This window comes from Anomaloglossus baeobatrachus, chromosome 7 (genome assembly GCF_048569485.1).
Source record: "Anomaloglossus baeobatrachus isolate aAnoBae1 chromosome 7, aAnoBae1.hap1, whole genome shotgun sequence".
Lineage (NCBI taxonomy): Eukaryota > Metazoa > Chordata > Amphibia > Anura > Aromobatidae > Anomaloglossus > Anomaloglossus baeobatrachus.
Genome location: NC_134359.1, coordinates 183,358,695 through 183,379,204, shown reverse-complemented (window position 1 = coordinate 183,379,204; position 20,510 = coordinate 183,358,695). Strand labels below are relative to the sequence as shown.

At 47.0% G+C, this 20,510-nt stretch overlaps 1 protein-coding gene across 5 annotated transcripts in view; it reads left to right on the top strand.

The window, feature by feature from the left end:
* Nucleotides 1-20,510, top strand: part of TNRC18 (trinucleotide repeat containing 18) — a 1,341,710-nt gene that overhangs the window by 480,058 nt on the left and 841,142 nt on the right. For all 5 annotated transcript variants that reach the window (XM_075317830.1, XM_075317829.1, XM_075317828.1 and 2 more), the window contains one exon: nt 3,472-3,615. In XM_075317830.1, the coding sequence (XP_075173945.1) occupies nt 3,472-3,615 (144 nt within the window). The remainder of the gene's footprint in view (nt 1-3,471; nt 3,616-20,510) is intronic.

Here is a 20,510-nt window from a genome sequence, read left to right as displayed (position 1 = left end):
GGCTCATCCCACAGCTACTTCTAGTTGTTTATCAGTATTAAGTCTGTAGTCCGTTAAGGTTCCAGCCACTCTGGTTATTTTCTAGGTTTCCGAGTTATTGATCTTTTTCTGATTCTCCTCGGTCACTGGATCACAACATTTCCCTGTCTGTCTGTATCTTTCCCTGTCTGTCTCTGATCGGTCTGTCTCTTTCCCTGGCTGCATTGTGACATGCCAATATTCCATTCAAGGGCATGGCTGCACATTGTGACATGCCAACATTCTTCTAAAGTTCTGGCTGCATTGTGGCTCCCAGCTCCATTGACTTTAATGGAGGCAGGTATTTTGGTGAATAACTGAAATGCGAGGGGTTAAAATTTCCCCTCAAAACATAGTCTATGACATTCCCTGAGTCAAATGGGGTGTCTGTGCAAAATTTAGTGATTGTAATGCGACGGTGCGGATTCCCTTAGTGGACACACACACACATACACATACACACACACACATACACACATACACACATACATACATACATACATACAGTACAGACCAAAAGTTTGGACACACCTTCTCATCTCTAGAACAGCTATTAAGAGGAGACTTTGTGCAGCAGGCCTTCATGGAACAATAGCTGCTAGAAAACCACTGCTAAGGACAGGCAACAAGCAGAAGAGACTTTTTTGGGCTAAAGAACACAAAGAATGGACATTAGACCAGTGGAAATCTGTGCTTTGGTCTGATGAGTCCAAATTTGAGATCTTTGGATCCAACCACCATGTCTTTGTAGAAAAAGTGAATGGATGGACTCTACATGCCTGGTTCCCACCGTGAAGCATGGAGGAGGAGGTGTGATGTTGTGGGGGTGCTTTGCTGGTGACACTGTTGGGGATTTATTCAAAATTGAAGGCATACTAAACCAGCATGGCTACCACAGCATCTTGCAGCGGCATGCTATTCCATCCGGTTTGCGTTTAGTTGGACCATCATTTATTTTTCAACAGAACAATGACCCCAAACACACCTCCAGGCTGTGTAAGGGCTATTTGACTAAGAAGGAGAGTGATGGAATGCTACGCCAGATGACCTGGCCTCCACAGTCACCAGACCTGAACCCAAATGAGATGGTTTGGGGTGAGCTGGACCGCAGAGTAAAAGCAAAAGGGCCAACAAGTGCTAAGCATCTCTGGGAACTCCTTCAAGACTGTTGGAAAACCATTTCCGGTGACTACGGGGTACTTTGCACACTACGACATCGCAAGCCAATGCATGCGATGCCGAGCGCGATAGTACCCGTCGCAGCTGCTAGCTAAGGATAATCCAAGCAGCTACTGGCTGCTAACCCCCACTGCTTGGTGTTACCTGCACTGGCAATGGAAAATCCAGGGAAGCCTTTTTTTTTTTTTTTTTAAATTTTTTTGCTAAAAAACTAACAAAAAAAAATCGACATATGCTTTGCCATATTTTTGTATGCTAGCCAGGTACCACAGGCAGGTACGGGCTGCCCCCAACCCCCAGCTGCCTATTTGTACCCGGATGGGAACCAAAAATATAGGGAAGACCTTTTTTTTTAATTATTTCATGAATTTCAAGAAATAATAAATAAAAAACCAAACGACATGGGCTTTGCCCCATTTTTGTGTCCAGCCAGGTACAACTAGGCTGCTGGGGATTGCAGTCCGCAGCCGCCCCAGAAAATGGCGCGTTTATAGAAGCGCCATCTTCTGGCGCTGTGACCAACTCTTCCAGCGGCCCTGATGCCGGGTGGCACACTGGGTAATAAGGGGTTAATACTAGCTTTGTTTTACCAGCTAGTTTTAAACCAGAGATTTTTAATGTCAGGGAAAATTGACCCGGCCTTTAAAAATCTCCAATAAAGGGTTAAAAAAAAAGACACCACACAGAGAAAAAATACTTTATTATAAATAAATACACAGACACTTTATTTGAAATAAATACACAGACACACTCAGGGACTCCATATTCATTACTCCCCATCACCCCTCCACAATCCTGGTCTTCTGTGTTCTTTCTTCTTCAACCCATGCAGCTCTGCTATATCAGACAGTACAGGGGAGGAAGAACGCTTCTGCTTCCCCGTGCTGTGTAATCACTCAATGAGTGAGCAGAATCTGTGGGTTGGTAAGCGGTGACGTCACCACTGCCACCGTTGCCACAGTAACCTGACATGTGGGTTACTATAGCAATGGTGATCTCTGATCACCTGATTCCCGACGCCGCGATTCACCGGCTGTGGCAGCCAATCCCTGCATGTGGGATTGCTCTGTAAAGAGCGCCGACATGCAGGGACGGGGAGCCGACCATGTGCCCGAGCATCTCGCCGGTACTCGGCGCTCACTAAGTATCTCGAGTACTGAGATGCTGTGGTGCGCACCGAGTAACGGCAAGCATGGTCGCCCATCCCTATGTACTGACACTACAGGACCTTGCATGACGTTCTAGCCATTTGACCAGTCTGTAACCAACGAGGTAATACAAAATTCACACCTGACTGGTCACATGGTTATGACGTCATGGAAGGTCCTTTAGTCAGTGGTTGTTACCAGGAGGGCACAGCAATGATCAGACTCGGAAGCAGAAGCGGCGGGAGACAGAGTCAGCAGGACGCGTCGCGGGACCTGTAAGTATAATGACAATGCTTAGTGTTAACTATATTCTCGTTGGTACACGGCAATTGCCGAGTATACCGAGTACTGAGATGCTTGGGCGAGCACTGCGTATCGACGAGATGCACTAACAGGACCTAGCATGACGTCATAGCCATGTGACCAGTCTGTAGCCAATGAGATAATACAAATTTCACACGTGACTGGTCACATTCTATGACGTCACGGAAGGTCCTTTGGTTACCGGGCGGCACAGCGATATTCGTACTCGGAAGGAGAAGCGGCGGGAGACAGAGTGCGGTACGCGTCGCGGGACCTGTAAGTATAATGACAATCTTTATTATTAACTCTATTCTTTATTTTACAGCCACCCCGCCCCATTACATAACTGTAAAGTCCAAGTTCGGGGTTCGGACGCAAGTTCGCGTTATATCAGAACCCGAGCGTGAACTTTACAAAACGTTCAGGCGAGTCTCCCGAACACCGAACATCGGGGGGTTCGCCCATCCCTATGGAGGAGGGCAATAAGCATGGATCTCCCCAGCCTGAGAATACCTGCCCCCAGCTGTCAGCTTTATCATGGCTGGGTATCAAAATTGGGGGTGGAAACCGCACACCTTTTTTGAAGACAATTATTTATTTGAATAAAAAAAAAAAACCAAAAGACCTCTGCGATTTCTTTTATTGTGATACACAGCCAAGATAAGTGCACGGCTATTGTATATTTTCTGTTACACATTTTTTTTTTTTTATGTCGGCATCACCTGTGCTGTTACTCCTTACTTATTTGTGCAGACCTTTGTAGTATCATTAAAAGAGAAACTGTAACTAATTCTTCAAATGTTTTTTTGTCTGTCTTACCTAGGTTTAACTCATTCTACACTTCACCATGGATCACCATCAATTGCACAAGGAGTAGCATCATCATTTTCATCTGCTTACAATTTTGCAAGAGAACCACGAAGTGGGCAAATTGTGGTTATTCCAAATGATCATTTATCACATTTTGGTATGTAAAAGATCTAAATGTAAATAGTAGGACATTACACAATCATGAAAGATGAATGCAAAAAAAAAATGTTTAGCATAGTTTGTACGCTTTTTCTGCTTTTAGAAAAATAGCCACACATTTTCCTGGTCAGATATTTAAAATATTTTAATCAGGTTTGTAACGTTTTACTGTTAAAACACAGGATTTGTGGGTGCCAACTATACTATAGAGCTTGCACTCTAATCAAGTTAAAGCACCGCTTCAGTGTTTTTTATTTTTTCATTTCAACCCTGGAGTGGTACTACTAACGTAAGGCTCCTGCAGCTCGTCTTAGGCTGTGTCTGCACTTTGCGTTTTCACCTGCGTTTCACCTGCTTTTCTGCTGCGTATTGAACTGCAGCGTTTTCATGCCAAAATACCGTAATTTTCGGACTATAAGACGCACTTTTTTCCCCCAAATGTTGGGGGAAAGTGGGAGGTGCGTCTTATGGTCTGAATGTGGCTGCGGGGAATGAGGGTGCTGCGGTAGTGCAGGTCATCGGGGGCAGGAGCAGGCTGTAGCAGCCTGCCGTGACCACGTGGGCACACTCATTTCATATGCACGCCCATCCTCGTGATGGCGGGATGATGGGCGGGGGGATGAGGGGGGGTGCGCGCATAATTAACAGTCGGCCCGCATGATTACCCCTGGCAACTACAGCCTGGGGTGATCATGTGCGGCTGTATTCACTGCCCCCCGTTCATCATTAGCAGCGCGGGGTGCAGTGAATCAGTGTACTCACCCATCACGGTGTGGAGCCCGTCCCCCTGCATCATTGATCGTGATGTCTTCCTGTCTGTGCCGGTCAGCTGATCTGTGTAGAGAGCGGTTAGCACAGCGATGACGTCATCATTGTGCGCGCCGCTAGTGTCCACACACATCAGCTGACCGGCACAAACACGAAGACATCGCGATGTTGCAAACAACGGTGACGGCTCCACACAACGGCGCTGCAGCTGAGACAGAGAGGAAGCTGATCGGTGCTGCAGGGAGTGAGGAAAGGTGAGTATAAACGTTTATTTTTCTTTTCTGCGCCACAGGATACAGGCCATATACCAGGATGTGGGTATTTTATGAGCAGGATGGATGGGGCTATATTATGAGCAGGATGGATGGGGGTATATGAGCAGGATGGGGGGTATATGAGCAGGATGGATGGGGGTATATAAGCAGGATGGGGGTATATGAGCAGGATGGATGGGGGTATATGAGCAGGATGGATGGGGGTATATGAGCAGGATGGGGGTATATGAGCAGGATGGATGGGGGCAGGATGGGGGTATATGAGCAGGATGGGGGTATATGAGCAGGATCATATACAAGGCAGGAGGATCGTTACCAGAATGGGTACCTTAATAGAGAATTTGGGGACATTATCCCCCTAACAGTGTCAGCAGCAGATCCTCGCCCCATAACAGTGTGTCATGACCACATTTTTTGGTTAAAATTTTATTTTCCTAGTTTCCTTCTCTAAAACCAGGGTGCGTCTTATGGTCGGATGCGTCTTATAGTCCGAAAAATATGGTAGATGCGTTTTGATTTTCCAGCAAAGTCTATGGGAAATGGGGATTTCTTGTGCGCACTTTGCAGTTCAAAACGCTGCGTTTCATTTGCATAATTATGGGCAAAAACTCTGCGTTCAAAGAAGCAGCATGTGAATTGTTTTGGCATTTGGGCTGCGTTTTGCGAACATTGAAGTCAATGAGAAGTTGAAAAAAGCAAGCAACATCAAAATTCCAGCGTTTTACATGCTTTTTAGCTGCAGAAAGCATGCGTTTTGGACTACATAAACGCATGCGTTTCTGACATCAAAATAATGGAATGATATGTCCCTTTACACACACACACATAGTCCGACAATTAAATTAATGAAAAATAATAATTAATTAGAATTTTAGCAATAAATAGTATAAAACCCGCTATAATTTTATTAAATATAACTATTTTCGTTATGATTTAATTATTTATATTTGTTTTCATTTTTTTCCCTTTTTTCACAGTGTTTGACTGTTTAAACTTTATTTAGCAGTGTCTTTATATTCAAAACGCATCTGTCTTTAAGCAATGGAAAAGCTTGTAAAAAGCACTAAAAACGCGGCTAAAATGCGGTAAAACGCACGCGTATTTATCACGTTTCTGTGGACAAAAGCAACTTTGGAAAAAGCAATTTTTGCCAAAACATGCGTTTTGAACTGCAACTACGACGACGCAAAGTGCGGACATAGCCTTAAGCGGGCTTTACACACTGCGATATCGGTCCCGATATCGCTAGTGTGGGTACCTGCCCCTATCTGTTGTGCGACACGGGCAAATCGCTGCCCGAGCCGCACAACATCGCCCAGACCCGTCACACATACTTACCTGCCCGGCGACGTTGCTGTGACCGGCGAACCACCTCCTTTCTAAGGGGGCGGTCCGTGCGGCGTCACAGCGACGTCACTGAGCGGCCGCCCAATAGAAGCGGAGGGGCGGAGATGAGCGGGACGTGACATCCCACCCACCTCCTTCCTTACGCATTGTGGCCGGGAGGCAGGTAAGGAGAGCTTCCTCGTTCCTGCGGTGTCACAAGGAGCGATGTGTGCTGCCGCAGAAACGAGGAACAACCTCGTTACTGCTGCAGTAAAGATTTTTGAGATTGGACCCCCATGTCACCGATGAGTGATTTTGCACGTTTTTGCAATGATGCAAAATCGCTCATAGGTGTCACACGCAACGGCATCGCTAATGCGGCCGGATGTGCGTCACCAATTCCGTGACCCCAACGAGTTCGCATTAGCGATGTCAAAACGTTTAAAGCCCCCTTTAGGCTATGTTCACACAGGATGTTTTTGTTGCGTTTTTGGTGCATTTTTTTGGATGTTTTTTGCCTTGGTTTTATGCAAATCCATATTAACAAAACTTTGCCTTCACAGTCCCAGCAAACTCTAAAGGCCACTTTACACGCAGAGATAAATCTTTGGCAGATCTGTGGGTGCAGTGAAATCATGGACATATTGTTCCATTTGTACACAGCCACAAACCTGGCACTGATTGTCCACAATTTCACTGCAACCACAGATCTGCCGCAGATTTATCTCTGTGTGTAAAGTGGCCTTAAGAGCTTCCAGAAATATCGTGCACATGCACGCACACACACACACCTGCTTTTTTTCCTGACTGTTTTGTCAACCTCCTTGGTTTTTGCTGCGTTTTTGAAAAAATGAGCATATGAATTCTTTTCTCCTTTTCTGCCACCGTTGTTCACCCTGCAAGTCATTGAGGAAGTGCACAGTACATAGTAAACAAACACAGCAAAAACACCATAAAAACTGCAACAAAAACTCAGAAAATTATTGAGACTTCCTGCCCAAGATCAGGTTTTGCTGCAGAAAAAAAAAACATCAAAAATGCACTGTGTGAACATAGCCTTATACTAACCAGCCGCTGTCTTCAGCTCTTTCCAGCGCCACTCTGGTTCTGCGACACCATCTTGTGACCGCAACTTCAGTCAGAGGTAACAGTCACAAGCTCTTAATGTCTGAGAACCTCGTTCTCACTGAAATAGGCTTACATTGAGAATCTATAAGTTGGGATTTCCAAATCCGCAAAAACTGGATCAATATGGTAGGTCAAAACCTGATGAAGACTGACCAGCCTGACGCTGATATTAGATGAATATTGTAGCTGGTAAGTATGAGACTAAACGCAGGGAGCTTAGATTAGTAGCACGGCTTCAGTGCTGCAATACAAAATCAAAACGCTGCAGGTCTGCCATCACATTCCAGAAGAAGCATTTTGTTTTGTTTCTGCTCAAATTCTTCTAAATCATGGAGTAATCACAAATACCTCTCTGTTTCTAATGAAGCTGAATGCTGTCCCTAACAGGGTTCACTGAGGGGTATTCCCGTCATCTTTTGTCCCTGAGATGACTGGCAGCAAACTTCTAAATAAGCAGAGCCGAGATGGGGGAGATGTAAATACTGTATGTCACCTGCCCCTTACACACCAGGAGTGGAATGGCAGAAGCTGCTGCAGCTAAGCACAGACAGACACTTTAATTGGACAGGGCATAACACCGTCCCCCCTCAACCTTACTGCCTGTTATAAGACTTTGACCGTAGGCTAGAGTCACACTTGCGAGTGATTCACGCCTAACTCGTGCGAGTCTTGCATCGCATTACCTGGCTTGGCCTGCCGCTATCCGGACAGGAGCGAGTCAGCTGAGAGCGGAAGGCTGTGCAGGGTGATGTGATGCGAGACATTGGCAAGTGTGTGTAACGCCTGCCTGGATCCACAAACTCAGATGGGCTGTAATGGGGAGGCTAGAGGGAAGCCACTCACCAAGCAGGACCCCCAGAAACCTGAAACCCTTTAACCCCTATACAGGGATTTGGAATTACACAGGGCCCTGGTGATCACTACCTGTGGAAGGCTGCAGTCCGATGAGAGTAGTAGTCAGGCAGGGTCAAACCAGGAACTGCGGAACAGGGACAGAACCGGCAGGCAATGACGCAGTCAGCAAACGTAGCAGAGGTCAAATCCGGATCAGGCAGCGAGGTACAAACACAGCAGGCAGGAGGGTAGCCAGAAAACACGCAGAAGCCAGAACACAGGAATAACCAAACAGAATAGGACGTAACAGGAGCCAGGAAAATCAGAACTATCTCTGGCTGTGGTCATGTGACAGGAGGGGAAATAAGAAGGGTGTGGTGTCTTCCCATTGGCTGTAGCTGAACGCTGGCAACTTCAGCTGGAAGACATGCCACCCACAGTCAGCCAGCGGTACTGCAGATCCCAAGATAACCCAGCCCAGTGGATGATCAGAGCCTGCGCTCACTGGCGCCGCTGGCATCGACTCCTTTCCCATCACCAGCACCATCCACGGCAGGAACACGGCGTCACCTGGCAATCGGAGCAGAAGTCGCTGGAGCAGACTCCGGCGGTGACTTAACAGTACCCCCCCTCCACGAGGGGCCTCCGGACCCTCAAAACCCGGCCCAGGAAATTGGAGGTGAAACCGCCGGACCAGACCCTTAGCATGAATATCGCTCGCAGGGACCCATGACCTTTCCTCAGGGTTGTAACCCCTCCAATGCACCAAATACTGTACCGCCCCTCTGACAATACGGGAATCAAGTATTCTCTGTACCTCATACTCCAAGTTACCTTCAACCAAAACAGGAGGAGGAGGGTCACTGACTGGGTGAATGGGGACACGATATAACTTGAGGAGGGACTTATGGAACACATTCGATATCTTGAAAGATGGGGGGAGTTGCAGGCGGAAAGCTGTGGGATTAATTACCTCGATTATCTCGTAAGGTCCAATAAACCTCGGACCTAGCTTAGCAGACGGGACCTTGAGTTTAATATTCCGTGTGGATAACCATACCTTGTCCCCAACTCCAAGGCTAGGGCCCTTGGAACGGTTCTTATTAGCAGAGGAGGCTTGACCAACCTTTGCCTTCTTCAGGTTCTCTTTCACCTCAGACCAGATAGCCTTCAATTTGTCCACAGTTGATTCAGCCTCAGGAGTATCCACCACAGCGGAAGAAAAAGAACCAAAACTTGGATGCAACCCTAAATTGCAGAAGAAGGGGGTAGTCTTGATGGATTCCTGATACTGAATATTGATAGCGAACTCAGCTAGCGGCAGATATTCCACCCAGTCAGACTGACAGTCAGACACACAACACCGGAGATATTGTTCAAGGGTTTGATTGGAACGTTCGGTCTGACCATTGGTCTCTGGGTGGTAGGCAGATGAAAAAGATAGCTCTATATTGATCTTTTTACAAAACGCCCTCCAGAATTTCGAGACGAACTGTGTTCCTCGGTCAGAAACAATATTTTCCGGAACCTCGTGTAACCGCACAATATGCCTAATAAACAACTTGATAACAGTTTCAGAATTGGGTAATCCGGACAGAGGAACAAAATGACACTGTTTGCTGAATCTATCCACTACTACCCAGATACAGGTCTTCCCTTCTGAGGGTGGAAGGTCAGTGATGAAGTCCATGGAGAGATGTGTCCAAGGGCTTACTGGAGTAGGTAGGGACTGGAGAAATCCGGCAGGGCGGGTACGGGGTGCCTTGGCTCGAGCACAAGTTTCACAAGCCAGTACATATTCCTTACAATCTTTCGCTACGGTTGGCCACCAAAAATTCCTGGTTACTAATCGGAGGGTATTGCCGATACCAGGATGACCTGCCAGCACAGAATTGTGGGATTCCTGGAGTACCCGTAGGCGAAGTGAGGGGGCAACAAACAGTTTATGGACAGGAGTGGTTTCAGGAGCTTGGTCTTGGGTATTATGGACTTCTATCAAATCTAAGGAAACAGATGACATAATAATGCCTTTAGCTAAAATATGCACTGGTTCAGAGTTTTCAGACTGCGAGAGACAGAAGCTATGGGAAAGTGCATCAGCTTTTGTGTTCTTGGTACCGGGCCGGAATGTTACCACAAAATCAAATCTGGAGAAGATCAATGCCCACCTAGCTTGCCTAGGATTGAGTCTCTTAGCAGATTCCAGATAAATAAGGTTCTTATGGTCTGTGATGACTGTGACCTTATGTTTGGCGCCTTCGAGGAAGTGGCGCCATTCCTCGAAGGCCCATTTAATTGCCAACAGCTCATGATTACCAATGTCATAATTTCTATCTGTGGGAGAAAACTTGCGGGAAAAGAAGGCACAAGGATGAAGCTGAGTGAGAGACGAAATACCTTGTGATAGCACCGCTCCCACTCCAACCTCGGATGCATCGACTTCCACAATAAACGGACGCATAAGGTCAGGCTGAACCAGAATCGGGTCTGAGGAGAAACATTCTTTTAATAATAATAATAATAATAATAATAATTCTGAGAAGGCATGGATCGCCTCTGGCTTCCAATTAACCACATCAGCCCCCTTTTTAGTCAAATAGTTTCGGGGTTTGGCAATTTTGGAAAAATCTCTAATAAATTTGCGGTAATAATTAGCAAACCCAAGGAAACGCTTCAAGGCTTTCAGAGACTTGGGTTGTACCCACTCCTTAATTGGTTGAAGCTTAGAGGGATCCATGCGGAAGCCTTCTGCAGACAATATATAACCCAGGAAATTAACCCCTGCCTAAAAAAAAACACATTTCTCATATTTAGCAAATATGGAGTTCTCCCTGAGTCTCTGGAGTACAGTGCGTACATGTTGGACAAGTGACGTAGCATCAGGAGAATAAATCAGTATGTCATCCAGATAGACCACCACATATTGACCACAAATATCTCTGAAAATGTCATTTAACAAAGTTCTGAAACACAGCCGGCGCATTACTTAATCCAAAAGGCATTACCAGGTACTCATAGTGTCCCTCTGGAGTATTGAATGCTGTTCCTTTCTCGCCTTTTCATTGGGGGACACAGACAGTGGGTATTATGGTGTCTCCAGGGAGGCGTGACACTAGATTGAAAAAATGTTAGGTCCTCCTCCCACAGCATATACCCTAGCTAGGCAGAAAACTAGCTCAGTTTTCTTCTAGTGTCAGCAGGAAGGCTGACATGTCTGGCCTTGCCCAGGCCAGCTTATTTTATTTATTTTATTTATTTTTTGTTTGTTTTTTCTTTGACTATGGGGCAATACCAGGGTGCCTTGCCACCCTTGATCCCCCGCTTACGGGCAGAGGAAACCTGGCGTGCATAAGCCGTCAGTCTTCCCTCGCGCCCAAGTGGTCGGGTCTGCGTACCCCTCCAGGCTCCCTGGAAGCACCTCACACCAAGGTAGCTCCAGAGGGCTAAGCAGAGCCGAGGACGTGCTTCAGCCTTGAGCCGAAGATGCGTCCCTGAGATCCCCGCATCCATCACCGACGCGTCTTCAGATGGAGCCAGGAGCAGGTAGGGAGACTACGTGTCATCTGACCCCTGCATCCAAACCACCTCCTGGAAAGGCGCCGGTGGGCCGATGCAGGTCGTGATCCCGGGGAGCATCATTAATTTAGCCCCCGGCATCGGCCTGCATTCTAGCAACGCCCCCTCTCACTGCTCTGGAAGCCGCTCCCTCACTCAGGAGCAGCTCCTTTCTGATTGGCCGTCACGCTTAGTCCCTGCCCTGAGACCAATCAGCCTCCGGGGGCCGTCTCTCTCCTCCATGCTGCCAGGAACACTGGACACCATTTTCCACGTGGGGAGCAGACTCTGGTGAGATCGCCTCCTTGGCTCTGCACTTCTGCAGCACTATATACCGCTCTGCTGAGCGGTATATCGCTGTCTCTCTAGCGGTGTGCGCCTGCTGGCTAGCGGTGTATATCAGCTACTAGCGGTATATACTGGCTCTGCCTGCAGGTATATGCCGACTGTGTGACAGTATATGCCATTTTGCTATCAGTATATACCGGCTCTGCATAGCAGTCACTTTATAATACTGCTAGTGGTTCCTCACTCATAGTAACAGCGGCATAACCCTTACCTAGAGCTGTAGGACTCTGTTACTGACATGCGTAACCGCAAGGGTGATAAACCTTCCCAGGCGTCCTCTACGGACCTGTACTATGCTTGTACCACCTGTGGACGCTCATTTTCTAATGGCCTAAGGTATCCACTATGCCGTGGCTGCGATGCCCCTACTACTGTGTCACAACAGACCCCGTTGCCGGACCAGGAGGCCGCGCAGGTTTTGGATTCTGCCCTGGCCACCGGCCAGGCAGCACCCCCGTCTGATGACGTTATTCTGCATGGGCTCTTCTAATGTCCAAAAGGATAGATGACCTTGTCACTCAGATATCCCAAACCTCAGGCAGCCTTCCCCCGGCTCAGCTCCCTCAGAGGAGCCCGCCTGCTTCGTCTGGTCCTTCTTCCCCAGAAAGTAAAAAGGCTGCTTCCAAGAGGTGCCATTGCGACCTCTACGCCTCTTCCGACTCGGACGATGGTCAGTCTGACCCAGGCTCTGTGACTTTTAGTAGTCACGATTCCCAAGACTCTGACTCTGATTCAGATGTCCCTTCCGAGTCTAGGCATATAGAAGACACACTAATTTCGGCTATCAATCACTCTTTGTCGATTTCTGATCAGCCTCCGGACCCGACTTCTCAGTCGGCAATCAAGTGGGCCAAGAAGCCTCCTAAGTCATTTGTCCAGGATCTGGTTTTTCGCCAAATCATATCTAAACGGTCGGATCACCCTGACAGAAGGTTTAATAAAAAATCCTTTACTTCATTCGCTTATCCCTTTCCATCTCAAATGGTTAAGACCTGGTCAGTACCCCCCGTTGTGGATCCGCCAGTTTCCAGGCTGGCTAAACACACGGTTATGTCTGTTTCAGACAGCGCGTCTCTCAAGGACTCGTCTGACCGCGCAGTTGATGCGGCGGTTAAGTCTATTTTCCAGGCTTCAGGCTCCTCTCTTCGCCCCCTGTTTGCCTTGACATGGGTCGCGAGAGCTATGGGTGTGTGGAGTAAGAACCTACGCAGGATGCTTCACTCTTGTAATATTCCTCTGGAGGCTTTTGAGATCCTTGACTTGATCTCCCTAGCCTCTAATTATTTTCTTCACGGCTCCCTAGATGCAGCTAGTTTGTCAGCTCTAACGGCAGCCAATGCTGTTTTTGCCCGCAGAGTTCTGTGGCTAAAGATATAGAACGCGGACAGTGCCTCCAAGAAATCCCTGTCCACACTTCCCTTCCATGGTCTTAGCCTGTTTGGAGAATCCCTGGACAAACTCATATCTGAGACGACGGGTGGAAAAAGTACAAGGATCGTCCCAACGCTCAGATCGAGGATCCGGCCCCTCAAGGGGCTCTTCTTGCCATTCCCACTCCAAACAACCTAAATCTAAGGGGCCTTGCCCTGCACAGGCCCCCTCAGCATGACGCCAGGTATCCCTCAGATCCAACTCCTGTTGGAGGGTGGCTTCTGCTTTTTCGGGATATCTGGCTAGATCACACTCACGATGCTTGGGTTCGAGAAATCGTCACCTCAAGTTACAAGATCGATTTCCATTCCCTGCCGGCCAACAGGTTTCTGCGTTCTCGTCTTCCAAAGTCCATAACGCAAAGCCAGGCCTTATTTCAGGTCATAGCCTCTTTACAGAAAGCAAACGTTATCATTCCAGTGCCCCTGGAACAGCGCGACAAAGGTTTCTATTCAAACCTTTTTGTCGTTCCCAAAAAAGATGGCTCTGTCCGCCCTATCTTGGATCTCAAAAGACTGAACTGATCAGTTTGCATTCGGACCTTCCGAATAGAGTCATTGAGAGCAGTACTAGCCGCTATGGAACCGGAAGAATTCCTAGCTTCCATAGACGTCCAAGATGCTTATTTACACATTCCCATATGTGTATCCCACCAACGGTTTCTTCGTTTTGCCGTAGGACACAGTCATTACCAATTCAGGGCCCTTCCCTTTGGACTGGCCACTGCGCCTCGGGTCTTCACAAAGGTCATGGCGGCCGTCATGTCCATTTTTGCACCCCAGAGGCGTTCTGGTCGTTCCCTATTTGGACGACCTACTTGTCAAGGGGAGCTCTCCTCAAGTTTGCTCAGAAAGCGTGCAGATATGCTTAGACATGCTGTCAAGGCTAGGGTGGCTTATCAACTTCAACAAGTCATCCCTCATTCCTCATCAGCGCATCACCTTTTAGGTATGCTGATACACGGCTCAGTCCCGGGTTTTTTCTTCCAGAAGACAAGAGGTCTTCCCTCATCCTGGCCGCCCAATCCCTCCGCTCCCGCCGTTACACATCCCTTCGGAATGGGATGAGAGTGTTAGGCAAGATGGTGGCAGTCATGGAAGCCGTGTTTTTTGCCCAATTCCATCTGCGCCCTCTACAACTGGATCTTTTATATCTGGGACAAGAATCCAGCTTCTCTAGACCGGTCAGTCCGCTTATCTCGGACTGCGCTCAACTCCCTCGTCTGGTGGACTCAAGCCTCATCCCTTTCTCAAGGGAAGTCCTTCCGTCCTGTCCACTGGCAAGTAGTCACGACAGATGCCAGCCTCATAGGCTGGGGAGCGGTGTTCTCCGCCACACTGTTCACGGACGCTGGTCTCCCTCTGAGCACTCCCTTCACATCACATATTTTTGGCCCTTCAGAACTTTCAGCCCTTGCTATTGGGTCTCCCTGTTCGGATCCAGTCAGACAATGCCACGGCTGTGGCTTACATCAACCGTCAGGGAAGAACTCGCAGCAGGGCAGCGATGAAAGAAGTATCCAGGATTCTTCTTTGGGCAGAGATGCACATTCCCATTATTTCAGCTGTCCATATTCCGGGGGTAGACAACTGGGCCGCAGACTTTCTCAGCAGACAGGGTCTAGCGGCAGGGGAATGGTCCCTCCACAACGAAGTGTTACATCAGATCACTCTTCGCTGGGGACTCCCAGATGTAGACGTCTTGGCGTCTCGGATGAACGCCAAGGTACATCCCTCCTTATCCCGGTTGAGAGACCCGCTAGCGCTCGGCTCCGACACTCTAGTTTTCCCGTGGTCGCAGTTTCGCCTGCCCTACATCCTCCCTCCGTTTCCTCTCATTCCGAGAGTAATCAAGAAAATCAAGGCGGATGGAATCCCGGTGATCCTCATGGCCCCGGACTGACCCAGGAGAGTCTGGTACCCAGAGCTTCTCCAACTTCTCAGCGACACTCTCTGGCGTCTCCCCGACCGCCTGAATCTTCTGTCGCAAGGTCCAATATTCCACCAGAATACAGCACAGCTGCATTTGATGGCGTGGCGCTTGAATCCTTGATTCTAGCCAAGTCAGGTCTTTCTTCTAAGGTAGTTCATACCATGCTTAATGCTCGGAAGCCCTCCTCTGCCAGTATCTATCACAGGACCTGGAAGACCTATCTTTCCTGGTGTGACCGTCATCACCGGTCGCCCCTTGCCTTTTCAATTCCTAATGTTCCTGCCTTTCTGCAAGACGGTCTGGACTCGGGACTAGCTCTCAGTACCCTTAAAGGACAAGTTTCTGCCTTATCAATATTTTTCCAGCAGCAGCTGGCTTCTCGCCTCAGGTCCGTACCTTTCTTCAAGGGGTAGCGCATTTTGTCCCTCCTTATTGCCACCCCTTAGATCCCTGGGATCTGAATCTGGTTCTCGGAGCTTTTCAGCTTCCTCCTTTCGAACCTCTGAGAGAAATCTCTCTTCAATGTCTGTCTTGGAAGGTTGCCTTTTTAGTTGCCATTACCTCTATCAGGCGAGTGTCCGAACTGGCGGCCCTTTCCTGTCTCTCACCTTACCTAATATTCCATCACGATAAGGTGGTCCTTCGGCCTTCCCCCGCCTTTCTTCCGAAGGTCGTATCTTCTTTCCACTTGAACGAAGACATTGTGTTGCCGTCATTCTGTTCGGCCCCGGTCCACTCCTTTGAAAAAGCCCTTCACACTCTAGCTCTTGTTAGGGCTCTGCGGATCTACATCTCCAGAACAGCGCCGTTGCGCAAGTCTGATGCCCTCTTCGTCCTCTCAGAAGGACAGAAAAAGGGAAACCAGGCTTCTAAATCCACGATTTCTCGATGGATCAGGTCTGCCATCTGTGAGGCATACAAAACACGAGGTTTTGTTTCCCCTCAATCTGTGCGGGCACACTCTACGCGAGCAGTGGGTGCTTCCTGGGCTATCCGCCATCAGGCTTCGGCGGCCCAACCTTGCAAGGCCGCTACCAAGTCCAGTGTGCACATGTTTACTAAATTCTACAGAGCGCATATGCATGCCTCCGCGGATGCTGCTCTTGGAAGACAAGTCCTTCAGGCAGCAGTGCCCCATTTATAAGTGGCCACTGCTCGGTTTGTTGACAGTGTTTGATATGTGTTCACTGCAGTTGCAGTTGTTAGTCAGCTCTTAGTCTGATGTTATACACTGCTAATAGTTCAGTTCCCACCCAGGGACTGCTTTGGGACGTCCCACTGTCTGTGTCCCCCAATGAAAAGGCGAGAAAGGAAATTACATTTTTATGTACTCACCGTAAAATGTCTTTCTTGGAGCCTTTCATTGGGGGACACAGCTCCCACCCTTGTGTTTTTCGTTGTTCTTCTCCTACTGCTTTTACACCAAACTGAGCTAGTTTCCTGCCTAGCGAGGGTATATGCTGTGGGAGGAGGAGCTAACACTTTTTCAATCTAGTGTCACGCCTCCCTGGAGACACGATAATACCCACTGTTTGTGTCCCCCAATGAAAGGCTCCAAGAAAGACATTTTACGGTGAGTACACACAAATGTCATTTTTCCACTCATCTCCTTCTCTGATGCGGATTAGGTTATATGCTCCCCTGAGATCCAGGTTGGTGAACCACCGGGCTCCTATGAGCTGGTTAAACAGATCGGGGATGAGTGGCAGAGGGTACTGATTCTTTACAGTAATAGCATTAAGTTCACGGTAGTCAATACAAGGTCTGAGTCCACCGTCTTTTTTTATCAACAAAAAAGAATCCAGCGCCGACTGGTGACCTGGATGGTCTGATAAACCCTCTCTGCAGACTGTCTGCTATATAATCTTTCATGGCCTGACGCTCCGGACCAGAAAGATTATACATTTTACCCTTGGGGAGTCTGGAATTGGGGACCAAATCTATGGGGCAGTCATAATCTCTGTGCGGAGGTAATTTTTCAGATTCAGAAAAAACATCAGCAAAATCCCTGAATGCATGAGGTATGAAGATAGGTTCAGCGCTGGTCAGTTTAACAGATAACGACATACACGTCTCCTGACACTCAGGGCTCCAGCGCACAATCTCACCCTGGTGCCAGTCTATGACCGGGTTATGTTGCGCAGCCATGGCATGCCCAATACCACTGCTGACATCAGAATCTCAAGAACAAAAAAATGACACTGATTCTACATGCAGAGCACCAACCAGCATGGAGATCTCTGGAGTTCCAAAAGTAACCACACCCTGTGTGAGAGGTGTACTATCGATAGCAGATATTCTAATAGGTGCATTTAACCTTAGCAAAGTCAAACCCAGCTCGTTTGCTACAATAGTATCTATAAAATTAGCAGCAGAGCCACAATCACCAAAGGCCTGCAGCCGTACAGATTTTCCCTGGTGAGACAATGAGACAGGTATCATTAACCTCATAGGGTCTGCAGGGAGTACCTGGGCACCTGAGCGGGTATCCTGGGGCCCGCTCAGGTGGTGCTGCTGCCTTGGAAATTAATGCCTCTCTGATCCAGGCATTCCATGTTTGACTCCACAACGTGATCTGCACCCTTGCAGTCGACAGGACTCTGGACACGATGAGTAAGGTGCTGTAGGGGCTTGAACCTGAGCAGACCTGAGATCTTGCACTTGCTGTGTAAGTCCATGTACAAGGCCAGAAAGACTGTGCACCTGATTTAGCACAGCATGGAGAGAATCCATTTTTTTTTCTTCTCTCCTTGTTAGATGGGCCAGAGATAATGTAACACCTTCCTGGATCCACAAACTCAGATGGGCTGTAATGGGGAGGCTAGAGGGAAGCCATTCACCAAACAGGACCCCCAGAAACCTGAAACCCTTTAACCCCTATACAGGGATTTGGAATTACACAGGGCCCTGGTGATCACTACCTGTGGAAGGCTGCAGTTCGATGAGAGTAGTAGGCAGGGTCAAACCAGGAACTGTGGAATAGGGACAGAAACAGCAGACAATGACGCAGTCAGCACACGTAGCAGAGCAGGCAGGAGGATAGCCAGAAAACACGCAGACGTCAGCACACAGTAATAACCAAACAGAATAGGACGTAACAGAAGCCAGGAAAATCAGAACTATCTCTGGCTGTGGTCATGTGACAGGAGGGGAAATAAGAAGGGTGTGGTGTCTTCCCATTGGCTGTAGCTGAACGCTGGCAACTTCAGCTGGAAGACACATGCCACCCACAGTCAGCCAGCAGTACTGCAGATCCCAAGATAACCCAGCCCAGTGGATGATCGGAGCCTGCTCCCACCGGCGCCGCTGGCATCGACTTCTCTCCCATCACCAGCACCATCCACGGCAGGAACACGTCGTCGCCTGGCGATCGGAGCAGAAGTCGCTGGAGCATACTCCGGCGGTGACTTAACAGTGTGACTCAGGCTTTACTATGAGTGTGGGAGCTTTAAGGAGGAAGTGTGCTCCATGATTCATGACCTGCAAAATATTATTGAGAGACTCAGAGTTGAAATGCAGAGTGCGTTCCATAGAAGATTAATGGCGTCCTCTGCAAAAAGTACTTAAGAAAAATGTAAAGAGCTTAACCTTGAATCAGAACCATAAAAAATACAGGCTGTGTGTGATTGCGCTTCTGTAGGAGGCCAGAGCGGGGTGATCCTTTTTAAAAATTATTTATTGATGTCCACATAATCCACATACAACGCGTTTCGGCTACCAAGCCTTCTTCAGGTAAAATATAAGCAATAACATAAAAAACAGATAATGTCCCCATATATAGAAAAGGTTCTTTTTTGAACAAATTAGCTGAAGGGTGTGGTGAAAGATTAAGATAATTGATAAACACACCCTGTATTTAGGCTGACAACAGAGAAGGAGAAAGCAATAGCTTTAAAATTAAATTGTAGAAAATGATTTATTCCAATGAGATACATGTAGAAAAATAATATTAAATCAACCTATGAAAGGTTTTTCTTTACTGTCTTCCATGTGACAAAAAAATAAATTAATTTTTTTTTTATTATCTGTAGAATGGATATTTTTGCTAAAAAATATATATTATGTATAAATGTATAAAAAGAGATGTTTGGATCTTAAAAAATCTTTAGAGGTTCTTTAAAAATTCTTTAAAAACATCCTACTTAGAAGATTTTATCAAAAGTACATTTTTTGTAAGGGATTGAAGTTGATTTTAGATTCTCTTTGTAGATAACTATAAGATAACTTTTATAAATGTTATATAAATGTTATATGGATATTGAAAGAATCTTTTAAGAAAATGTTTTTTTATTACACATTATTTCCATTACATCATTTAATCCATTGGGATAAAGAGTCAGCAAGTGATAGATCCAATATGATTCTTTACGATTTAATACCTGTCTACGATTTTTGGTCTTTTCGGGTACCTGCTCTATCGGAGTGACAGTTATATTAAAGGACAGATTATGTTTCAGTAGAATATTCTACTATAGAGTCTTGATAAACTGTGTTGAAAAAAGCCATTTTTGAAATTGTGACGATGGCCATTCATACGAGAACGTAGTGATTGAACTGTACGGCCTACATATTATAATCCACAATCACATGTGATGACGTAAATAACAAAATCACTGCTACATGTTAATTTTTGTTTTATTCTAATCAGTTCCCCAGTTGCATGTGATGTTATGTTTTTGGCCACCTGGTCAATTATATTGCAGCAACAGCATTTCTTGGAACCACACTTATACACACCCTGGTCCAAATTTCTCTCATGGAATTTTTATTTGTCTTTTTAGTGATTTCTTTTAGTTTACTAGGGGCAAGTACAGTTAGGTCCAGAAATATTTGGACAGTGACACAATTTTCGCGAGTTGAGCTCTGCATGCCACCACATTGGATTTGAAATGAAACCTCTACAACAGAATTCAAGTGCAGATTGTAACGTTTAATTTGAAGGTTTGAACAAAAATATCTGATAGAAATTGTAGGAATTGTACACATTTCTTTACAAACACTCCACATTTTAGGAGGTCAAAAGTAATTGGACAAATAAACCAAACCCAAACAAAATATTTTTTTTTTCAATATTTTGTTGCGAATCCTTTGGAGGCAATCACTGCCTTAAGTCTGGAACCCATGGACATCACCAAACGCTGGGTTTCCTCCTTCTTAATTCTTTGCCAGGCCTTTACAGCCGCAGCCTTCAGGTCTTGCTTGTTTGTGGGTCTTTCTGTCTTAAGTCTGGATTTGAGCAAGTGAAATGCATGCTCAATTGGGTTAAGATCTGGTGATTGACTTGGCCATTGCAGAA